This window comes from Taudactylus pleione, unplaced genomic scaffold (assembly GCF_031769625.1).
Source record: "Taudactylus pleione unplaced genomic scaffold, aTauple2 ptg000154l, whole genome shotgun sequence".
Classification (NCBI taxonomy): Eukaryota; Metazoa; Chordata; class Amphibia; order Anura; family Myobatrachidae; genus Taudactylus; species Taudactylus pleione.
The window spans coordinates 7796379-7808429 of record NW_028284556.1 but is presented as its reverse complement, the minus strand read 5'-3'; the positions used below and the strand labels follow the sequence as shown (position 1 = coordinate 7808429).

At 46.5% G+C, this 12051-nt stretch overlaps 1 protein-coding gene across 1 annotated transcript in view; it reads right to left on the bottom strand.

The window, feature by feature from the left end:
• The window catches only part of FNDC1 (fibronectin type III domain containing 1), a 205760-nt gene that overhangs the window by 51811 nt on the left and 141898 nt on the right, over positions 1-12051 (bottom strand). Inside the window, exon 15 of the mRNA XM_088474480.1 lies at positions 4945-5175. Coding sequence (XP_088330606.1) covers positions 4945-5175 — 231 coding nt within the window. The remainder of the gene's footprint in view (positions 1-4944; positions 5176-12051) is intronic.

The following is a 12051-nucleotide window of genomic DNA, read 5'->3' as shown; positions in this document are numbered from 1 at the left end:
ACACGGAAATCATTCTCCACTGCGCTTGAGTCAGGTGCATACCCCCTCCTTTGCCTATGTCATAGGTGGATGTATAGGCTTGAATGGCCTTTTGCTGCTCCTCCATCCTCTGAAGCATATAGAGGGTTGAGTTCCACCGCGTCACAACCTCTTGCTTCAGGTGATGGTGGGGCAGGTTCAAGAGTGTTTGCTGGCGCTCCAGTCTTCGTCACGCAGTCGCTGAATGGCGAAAGTGGGCAGAAATTTTTCGGGCCATCCAAAGCGTCTCCTGCACGCCCCTGTCGCTTTTCAGAAAATTCTGCACCACCAAGTTTATTGTGTGAGCAAAACATGGGACGTGCTGGAATTTGCCCAGATGTAATGCCCGCACAATATTGGTGGCGTTGTCAGATATCACAAATCTAAGTGAGAGTCTAAATGGGGTAAGCCACTGGGCGATGATTTCCCTCAGTTTCTCTAAGAGGTTGTCGGCGGTGTGCCTCTTACTGAAACTGGTGATACACAGCGTAGCCTGCCTTGGAACGAGCTGGCGTTTCTGAGATGCTGCTACTGGTGAAGCTGCTGTTGTTGCTGCATAAGGTGATACATCTACCCAGTGGGCTGTCACAGTCATATAGTCTTTAGTCTGCCCTGTTCCACTTGTCCACATGTCCGTGGTTAAGTGGACATTGGGTACAACCGCATTTTTTAGGACACTGAGGACACTTTTTCTGACGTTTCTGTACAGTCTCGGTATTGCCTGCCTAGTGAAGTGGAATCTAGATGGGATTTGGAACCGGGGACACACTACCTCCATCAATTGTCTAAATCCCACTGCACTAATGGCGGATACCGGATGCACGTCTAACACCAACATAGCAGTCAAGGCCTCAGTTATACATTTTGCTTCAGGATGACTGCTGTCGTACTTCATCCTCCTCGCTAAGGACTGTTGGAGGGTCAATTGTTTAGTAAAAGTAGTGGTGTTCCTACTTCCTCTCTGGGATGATGAACGACTCCCAGTAGCAACAGCAGCAGTAGGCTTAGCAATGCAGGATCCTCCGGAGGAATCCCGGATAGGAGAGTCAGTCATGCCAGTGACATGGCCTGCAGGACTACTTCCGATCCTGGCTAAGGAGGAAATTGACGAGGAGGGAGTTGACGGTGTGGTTTGCAGGCACTTGGATACAACAGGACAAAGGGATTTAGGTGTCCCTGGACTGCTTACGGTCTTAGCCAAAGTTTCTGAACTTGACAGTAACTTTTTATGAACGCACTGCAGGTGACGTATAAGGGAGGATGTTCCTAGGTGGTTAACGTCCTTACCCCTACTTATTTCACCTTTACATATGGTACATATGGCAAGACAGTTGTTGTCCGGATTTGGATAGAAATATTGCCAGACCAAAGAGGTGGAATGTTTGGTCTTTTGCCCAGGCATGATGGGCTTTTTCATCTCACGGACAACAACTGTCTTCCCCGGAGCCTGATTTAAACAAACCACATCACCATCAGAATCCTCCTCGCCAACTTCCTCCTCAGCGCCAGCTACACCAGTATCCTCATCCTGTTGTACTTCAACAGTGACATCTTCAATTTGCATATCAGCAAGTGGACTGTGGGTGCTCCTTTCAGCACTTGCAGAGGGCGTGCAAATGGTGGAAAGAGGCACCTCTTCCCATCCAGTGCTGGGAAGGTCAGGCATCGCAACCGCCACCACACTTGGACTCTCCTTGGGGATTTGTGATATCTTCTTAGAACGCACAGTTCTTCGCTGTGCTTTTGCCAACTTAAAATCGTTTGATTTTTTTAGCGGGATGAGGGCTTCCATTGTCATGTGAAGCTGAACCACTAGTCATGAACATAGGGAAAGACCTTAGCCATTCCTTGCCACTCCGTATCGTAAATGGCATATTGGCAAGTTTATGTTTCTCCTCAGATGATTTAAATGTTTTTTTCAAGGTCATTTTCCTGAACTTTGTCATTTGGGATTGTATATGCCCTCTACTATGACATTGGGCATCGGCCTTGGCAGACGACGTTGATGGCATGTTATCGTCTATGTCATGACTAGTGGCAGCAGCTTCAGCACTAGGATGAAGTGGTTTTTGATCTTTCCCTATTTTATTTTTATCGGAGAAAGTTTGGTCCTCCATTTATGTTATATTGATATATACGTGTGGCTAAGGCGCACACAAACACAGAAAATAATTTTTTATTTTTGTTGGAGACTAGTGCACTTTGTGGGTTACACCACCCTTTAAGAAATGAGCCAGCCGGCCCTTTACTTATGGTACACAGGCGCACGCTTGGCGCTGCTCCTTTGTTGATGCACGTGCAGCCACAGTGCACACAATTCACAAACACAGAAAATATTTTTTTATTTTGTTTGGAGTGCACTTTGGGGGTTACAGCACCCTTTAAAGGTCAAAACAGCTGGCCCTTTACCTATGACACAGGCGCACGCTTGGCGCTACTTTGTTGATGCACGTGCGACTACTGTGCACACAATTCACAAACACAAAAAAATATATATTTTTATTTTTTTTGGAGTGCACTTTGTTGGTTACAGCACCCTTTAACGGTCAAGCCAGCCGGCCCTTTACCTATGGGACACAGGCACACGCTTGGCGCTGCTGCTTTGTTGATGCACCTGCAGCCACAGTGCACACAATTCACAAACACAGAAAATATTTTTTTATTTTGTTTGGAGTGCCCTTTGGGGGGTTACAGCACCCTTTTTCAGACAAGCCAGCTGGCCCTTTACCTATGACAGGCGCACGCTTGGCGCTACTTTGTTGATGCACGTGCGGCTACTGCGCACACAATTCACAAACACAGAAAATATTTTTTTATTTTGTTTGGAGTGCACTTTGGGGGTTACAGCACCCTTTAATGGTCAAGCCAGCCGGCCCTTTACCTATGACACAGGCGCACGCTTGGCGCTACTTTGTTGATGCACGTGCAGCTACTGAGCACAAAATTCACAAACACAAAAAAAATATTTTTTAATTTTTTTTGGAGTGCACTTTGGGGGTTACAGCACCCTTTAACGATCAAGCCAGAGGGCCTTTTACCTATGGGACACAGGCGTACGCTTGGCGCTGCTCCTTTGTTGATGCACGTGCAGCCACAGTGCACACAATTCATAAACACAGAAAATATTTTTTTATTTTGTTTGGAGTGCCCTTTGGGGGTTACAGCACCCTTTAACGGACAAGCCAGCTGGCCCTTTACTTATGGGACACAGGCGCACGCTTGGCACTACTTTGTTGATGCACGTGCGGCTACTGCGCACACAATTCACAAACACAGAAAAAATATTTATTTTTTTGCACTTGGGGGGAGCACCCCTGATGGACAGAGCACCCCCTGGACAACACTACAGCACCCCTTTAGGATTGGGACACTGCACAGGACTTTGGAGTGGACACAGCCCCTATGGACAACTGACTGCACAACACAGTCCAGCCAGCCCCTATGGACTTTGGACTGGAGGAGTGGACACAGCCCCTATGGACAACAGCAGCACAGCACTACACTACACAGCCCAGCCAGCCCTAACTCCCACCCTCCCTCTTCACTGTCCACAGCCGAGTGAAAAAATGGCGCCGACGCGGGTACCTTATATAGAATCCAAAACCCGCGAGACCCGGAAGGCGGGATGATGACGTTTTGCCTCGATTTCAGATCCGAGTCAGGCGGGAAAAGTCGAGCCTGACTCGGATCGGCCTCGGATCGGGGGGGTTCGGATTTCAGAAATCCAAACCCGCTCACCCCTAGTAGAAAGTAAACCCTCCTTTATCCTTTGCACTACACAATTTAATTTGGCACAATTAATATATAGAGTACATCACCAGCTATGTCCATGAACTCCCTAACAACTTCTCTGAAATATAGGGTCTGGAGCTCTTATAATAATAAGCCCAAATGTAATTCCATGTAGGCTTCCACTCATCGCATTCCAAACATACAGCTCCCTATTCCCCTACATTCCGTAGTAACATTACCCTCCTCTTATTTCTCCCCCCTGTTCTTGCCCCACCCCTCCACAGGTTGCACGTCCATCTATTTCTCAAATTTCACCAGGCTGTCTAATCCATCCCAAACCCCAACTGTTATCATATGTGCTTGCTGTGATTCATATTTCATTGTTTTCTTTTTTTCTTGTTTACTTGCTATCGGGAATGACAACTGATATTTCACATAAGCTGTACTTCTGTTATTATATCTTGGAAAAGCCAATAAAAATATATTTAAAAAAAAAACATTAAATATAAAGCTGAGTTTCAGCAGGTACTGTAAAATCCTAGTATGACAAATATATATAATATAGGCTGTGGCAATAATTATATTAATAATAATAGTTATACAGCACTAGACTATTTTATTAATGTTTACACAGGTGAATTAAATTCTCATTTGGGGCTATGACTGCACAAGCCATGTATAGCCCAGTGATTGTGTGAGATTATACATGTGACAAATCTCCTGCTCTTTAGTCAATGGATACCCAAAGCTGGGTACACCCTTAACGATGTATGTACCCAGCGATACGCCGGACGACCGCACTGACAACGAGTCAACATATCGGGCGGCTGGTACACATTACACGATCCGGTGCCCGACCGCTCCAGTATGTCGGCACCTGCCGCATCCCGCTGCATAGGGTCGTCAGTCGCACTGTCAGACTGAGCTGCATGTAGGGCTGACCTGACAATGCGACTGACGACCAGATGGGAGCACGCTTGGTCGTCGTTAGTAGTGCGTACGCAATGGCTGATATTAGCGAAGCGTCGGCCCGATCCGCCGTATCGGAAGACTTTTCGTCTACATATCGGCTAATGTGTACCCAGCTTTAGAATTGCTAGTATTGTACTAGTCTTACACCATGTAAACCACATCACATTGGAAGCTGTGCACATATAACTCAGAGCTACTGTAAACTGAATAAAGCACTGTTACCTGTGATGTAATCTCCCTTCTTGGGTTTGGCCCAGTCCAGAATGACAAAGGAATGACAACCCTCTACAGCCACAACAGTAATATTATACGAGATCTTTTGGGGAGGTAAAACTTCATCTTTCATTTCATTAGGTATAAGATCTGCTAGAGTCTCAACTTGGAAGTGCTCCAAAGCATCGTTGAGGGAACATGGAGTATTTGGGTCCTTACTTATATATGACACATAGGGAGCTGCAAAGGTAAGAAAAAAGGCATTATAAACAAGATGACTTGCATTGCAAAAATATACTAAAAATAATAGTGGTCTTTTTACTATTCTGGCAATTTTATACAGCAGCACAATACGTTCCAGTGTAAAAAAAAAAAAACAACAACCATTCTTGTGGTTTTTACAATGCATTGTAGCTCATCAAATGAAAGCATGTATATTAAAGCTTAACAAACTAATATTATATGAGTGCTGCTAAAGCAATGAAACAATCACTCAATTTAGGAATAAAACATATAATTGATTTATTCACAGACATTATATTTAGCTGCTATCAACTCATTGGGATCTCACCAAAACCCTGAAATCTAAAAAAAAATGCTCTTGCCAATGAGTACAGCGTACTGAATATATTCAATGAATTTGCAATCAATCAGTCTGTATTGATTTGATATATGATTAAACCATGAAGTTGATCATAGACTGTATATATATGTATATATATATATATATATATATATATATAAATATGGCATTATTATTATTATCATGTATTTATATGGCACCACAAGTGTTCCGCAGCGCCTTACAAAGTACAAAAACAAATTGTATACAAGTGACTTACAGAACAATACAATACAGGACATGGATAATATATATTGCTACATTAGCGACCATATCACCCAGATAAGTAACAGAGCATAAGCAACCAAGTGTTAGGTGCCCTAGTGGTGAGTAAGAAGTAAATGACACTATAGTAAGGAGAAGCACAGGAGGGTAGATGGCCTTGCTCGTGAGAGCTTACATTCTAAAAATGGTGGGGGAAGACAAACTGGGTTGACACATATGGGGTAGATGGGGATGAAGGAATAAACTCAAACAAAAAAATTATATATATAATATATCAAATATATATACAATCAAGACATATATGTATCACATGTATAAAAATATGAAAAAGAAATCTGATATATGTTGAATTAGCTGCATGTGGGCAGTGTAGTCTTCCTGATTAATTCAGAGTAAAACAAAGTCAATGGACCTCATTCAGAGGCGGTCGTTAGTTGCAAGCGGTCGCACTGAATCAGGGCTCCCGCTTGCATCCGGAACGACCGCCTCCTTGTCGATCGCTAAGCTGCGGGTTAACACCCACAGCTCTAGCGTCCAACATGGGTGATGGTCGCGATGGTCAAGACCATCGGGGCTTACGACCAGACCCTAAGGTTGGGTCTGGGCACTCGTAAGCCCCAGGGAGCTTCCTGCTCTGGTCGAGCAGGAAGCTCCCCACTGACATCAGCAATGATGCCAGTGGGGCCGCCCCCAAACGGCAAGTGTTCCTGCGGAAACGCCTCCGTTTGGGCAGGCATGCCCCCTGCCCGCCTCCCAAACGGGGCGAGCTGTTACTCACCATCGACAGCTCGCCCCGTCTGCTGCGAGACCCATAGCGACGGAGAGTCCGTCGCTAGCCGGGTCCGTCGTGCGCATGCCCAGTGGGGCAACATCGAGTAGGTTGTGAGCGCTCAGTGCTTGCGACCGACTCTGAATGACCCCCAATATGTGCACAATCAGTTTACAATGTTCACACTGAGAGGTTAATGTTACAATATACTGCCTGCAGCACTATCTTGCATTAGCTGCACATGGGCTAATATCTAAGGGTGGGTACACACCTAAGCGATATATCTGCAGATCAATTGATCTGCAGATATTTCTGCAGATGATGGTCGTTCATACACACTGAACAACCATCATCTGTGATCTGCATGCTGCAGCAGGTCCGGTCGGGCTGGAGGCGGGTCAGGGGCGTGTCCCGCCAGGCAGGGCATGTCCCGTCCCCTCCCCGTGGCTGCCGCTGTGTGTGTACGGGTAGTCTGCAGACCGCCCATACACACCTGCCGATGGACAGATATGTCTGCAGACATATCTGTTCATCGACTGTGCAGCACAACCAATGCGATATGTCTGTGAACGAAGGCATTCACAGACATATCACCTGTACACATTGGCTGACGGGGGCACGATATATTGGCTGATCAATTGATTGGCCAATACAACGGCCAGTGTGTACCCACCATAAGCTAACCGTCTCTTAAGGTGGATACACACCTGACAGATGTATCTGCAGATCGAGTGATCTGCAGATATATCTGCAGATGATGGTCATTCATACACACTGAACGGCCATCATCTGCTTGTGCCATCGGGTCCCGGGGGCGGGACCCGGTGGGCAGGTCGGGGGCATCTGCCGACCACCCATACACACCTGCCGATGGACAGATATGTCTGCAGACATATCTGTCCATCGGCTATGCAGCACATTCACCGACGACGTTCACCGACATATCGCGGGTACACACTGGCCGACGGGCAGCAGATATATTGGCCGATCAATTGACTGGCCAATGTATCTGTCAGTGTGTACCCAGCATTACAGCCTCCTAATTCATTGGATCCAGAATCAATCTATACAACCAACTTCTAACTTACACATAGATTAAGTGAAAAGTAAATGTTACTGCACAGATGACACAAAGGGGTATATTTACTAAAGTGAGAGTTTTTAAAAGTGGAGATGTTGCCCATAGCAACCAATCAGATTCTACTTCACATTTAACTAGCACCTTCTAGAACAGGGGTGAGGAATATTTTTTCTGCTGAGGGCCATTTTGATATATATAACATTATTTGCAGGCCTAATGCAGGCAATGCCCCCTCCATGTGTCGCCACATGGGGCGGGGCCCCAATCGCCGGTGAATACAGCAATGCCTGGAGCATCCGGATGTTGCTCCGGGGAGCTGTAACGGAAGCGGTGTGACCGTCTTAAGCGTCCTAAGGGCGCTCCAGGCGGCAGTGCTGCATATATTCTGGCTGCAGGGTGCCATTCTAGGCACCCTGCTAGCCAGATGAGGTTAGCAGAAAAAAGCAGGGCCGGACTGACCATCGGGCACTTCTGGCAAATACCAGATGGGCCGATGGCTGCGTGGGCTGGTCTGTCCATCTACAATACATGGATACTATTGAAATTGTCTCTCCCAAAATGGCCACCACCTCAGAGGAGACAATAGTGGCACATAGCAATCTGAATGTTTCATTGTTCTGCCAGCGGATGCTAGAGGACCAGCTGTACCTCTAGTAAGGGAGCAGCTGTTCTTCCACGAGGAGGCACAATCCCAGTCTCTGTGGGTAGGAAATGTCTCAGTGGTCTTTTTACTAAACACGTCACAGAAGGATCGATTTGGAGCTGGAAGCTGATCTTGTGGAGAGACGACTGAACTCCGGATAACTCGGTATGGAGGTCTGACAGACGACAGACTGGACCGGTGGCATTGAGAACCCCATGCTAAAATTTGAGGGTCCTTCGAGTCTTAAACGGGCATGCTTGCGGAGCCAAGGTAGACCCAGGCTGACCGGACTCTCAGCTGATGGAAGTATATAGAACGCAATCTGTTCCCGATGAAGCGCCCCTACTTGCATAGAAATCTCTGTTGTCTGAGAGTGGATGGTAGCTGCGGGAAGTTTATTCCCATCCACTCCAATGATACAAAGGGGTGTTTGTAGAGGCAGACTAGGGATTCCTAGTTCCTTTACCTTTTTTGCTGACATGAAGTTGCCATTGGCACCTGAATCTAAAAGGCCTTAGTGACTTCAGAGGAATTCTCATGGAGCAGAGTTACTTCAATGGTAAACTGAGGAACAGTACAGTCTTTTGGGGTGTGTTGAAACGTACCTAATCTGACCACCCCTCGATCAATTAGGCTTTCTCGTTACCCGAACGTTTTGAGCAGCCAGAAAGAAGATGACCCGGCTCACCACAGTACAGACAGAGTTTGTTTTTGAACCTCCTCTCCCTCTCTGCAGCAGGAAGGCGAGACCTCACAACCTGTATGGGCTCTTCAGGAGATTCCACAAGTGCCGTGAAATGTGGAGCGAGCTTGAAGGTGAAGTGACGGGACTGTTCCTTCTCTCTTGCTCTCTCTCTGTGGAAGATCTACCCGGATACACAAGGAGATTAAGTCATCCAATGTGGTTGGCAATTCCCTGGATGCGAGTACATCTTTGATCTGTTCAGACAGCCCCTGCATTAATGCGGCAATCAATGCTTCATTGTTCCAACCTAATTCTGAAGCAAGGATTCGAAAGTGCACAGCATACTGTCCTGCAGATTGGTTGCCTTGTTTCAGCTGCAAGATAGCTGACCCTGCAGAGGATACTCGTCCGGGCTCATCGAAGACCCTCTAAAAAACTTTCAGAAACTCAGCGCTGTTATTGATCAAGGGATCATTCCTTTCCAACAAATGTGAAGCCCAGGCCAACGCCTGACCGGACAGTAGTGAAATCACGTAAGCCACATTCGTCCTCTCTGAAGGAAAATCTGCTGCTTGGACCTCAAATTGAATTGAGCATTGGTTCAGGAATCCTCAACAGCCTTTGGGGTTCCCCATCATATTTCATAGGATTCGGTATGCGTAATGGGGCGGAAGCGCCCGCAGCTTGTACATTCACTGTAGGAGAGGTGGTTAACTGCACCGGAGGCGGCTGAGCAGCAGTGACTTGCTGCATTAGGGTCCGCAGACACTGCATAATCTGAGCCTGGTCTTGTTCTTGTTTCTCGACCCTAGCAAGAAGATTCTTGAGCAGGTCTTGTGGTGGTGAATTCCCAGCAGCATCCATATTTTTGGGCCCAGAGTATTCTGTCACAACTCTCGGGTAGATAATGAATGCAACCCGTATTTAAGGAATTGGCATGACCTATTTCTGAGGCGCAAAGTCTAATGTGCCAGCAGTATTCACCAGGGACCCTCGCAAGAAGGTTTGGACTTGGCTGCGTCTGACACAGGTCGCAGCCCTCAGGAAAGGTTCCCCTATACAGGTGCTGGGAAACTCTGGGTAGAGCGTAGAGAATATTCAGCGTAGTCGACAGGCCAGGTCAGAACCAACAGACAGTACGGTACCAGGGAGCAGATGAAAAGCGGGTCTCAGGGAATAGCCGAGGTCAGAACCAAATATAAACGCAGTACCAAGGGTCAGGCAAAATCGGAGTCACAAGTAAGCCAAAGGTCAGGAACGCTGGAGTAAGGTAATGGAGCCTATACTCTGGAACAGGAGTGCTCCAAGGGACTTCCTTAAATAGGCAGGTCTGAAGTTGGCGCCTACTGTGACGTCACCCCTACATGTGTATGGTCCTTTAAATTCCTTACAGGTCAGCGCGCGCGCTCTTAGCAGCCGCAGCCGCCTGTAGTTCACCAGCCGCCCAGCAGGGGGAGCCGCAGCCATCCTCTATGGATGCCGCACACACAAGCAACGGGCGCCGGGGATACACCGCTCGCCGCCCGGAACTCCAGTGCCGCTGGACCCAGTAAGTGACAGCCGGTGTCCAGCGCGCCGTGACACAGCAGGCATGAAACAGGAAGGGGGCATGCTATTCATAAAACCCCTGACAACGAGCAGGAATACATCGACCATTGAGAAAGTTTAAAGGTTGGTGTTGCCTTGACATTAGTGTGGCATAATGTGTAAGGTACATTACTGCTTGGGGCATAACATTGTGTAAGGGGCATTACTGCGTGGGGCATAACATAGTGTAAGGGGCATTACTGCGTGGAGCATAATATGGTGTAAAGGGCATTACTGCATGGGGCATAATATGGTGTAATGGGCATTACTGCATGGGGCATAATATGGTGTAAGGGGCATTACTGTGTGGGGCATAATATGGTGTAAGGGGCATTACTGCATGGGGAATAATATGGTGTAAGGGGCATTACTGTGGGACATAAGGTGTAAGGGGCATTACTGTGTGATGTAACGTGAATGGGGGTACTATTGTGTGGTCACGCCACTTCCCAGTGAACCCACAGCTATTTTTTACGGCGCGCACCCTCCCTGCTTCTATTGTAGATGGGGGCACCAATGCTCCTTATGTCCAAAGGGCATCAAAATGTGTAGTAAGTGCAACAGCTCTGCTTTAGTGTGCACAGATGTGTCCTTCACTGTGCTCAGCACCCCTGCCCTAAAAAATTTCTACAGTGAACACGATCTAATCCTCTACAACTGCTAAGCCATGGCTTGGTCAGTTTAAAAAATGCCTTACCTTTACTTTGTGCATGACCTACACCGATATAGTGCTAGCTTTACCTAACAGCCAACCAAATACCAAATGTTTAAATATGGCATATGTTTAAATTCCCTGCAGGATGTGCTCTTTTGTGTGTATTTTAATACAGAGAATGATGTACACTTTTATCTTCTGATATTATATGTGATAGAGCATACACTAAGATGTGGGAGGAGTCAGGAATAGTAAGGGGAGGAGTCTATGCCAGGAGCCAGATACTGACACTGAGGTGGGTCTGTGTGCTTTAAAATGCCAGGGCCTATTTTTAGTCCCAGTCCGGCCCTGTTAGAGGGCCAGACCAAATGATTCCTCGGGCCTTATTCCCACCCCCGGGGCTGTGGTTCCCCATCCCTGTTCTAGAAGATATTAGCTAGAATGTGATTGGTTGCTACGGGCAACATCTCCACTTCAAAAAACTCTCACTTTAGTAAATTCTCCCAAAGTCTAGAGTTGCTTGCTTAGTAACTTTGTTTCATGCTCTGCTTATTCTTATAAGTAAAAGTGAAATGCTCCCCATGCAAATCCACGCATTTCATTATAAAGTAAAACATCTAATATAATTATTTAAATTAGTTATGTAATCTCATCCTTGTCTGACTGGGAGCTGTAATGATAAGTTGATATGTATGAAACTCCTGAAATTCCATGAATGTCAATTCAACCTGTATGCAAAATTTGTGAATTGTAGCAATTTTCAGTTCATGCTGTAGAATCAGTAATTTCCTAAAATTTACTAGATCAAACTGTGGAATTGCTATTTACATTACATAGTCATCATTTCCT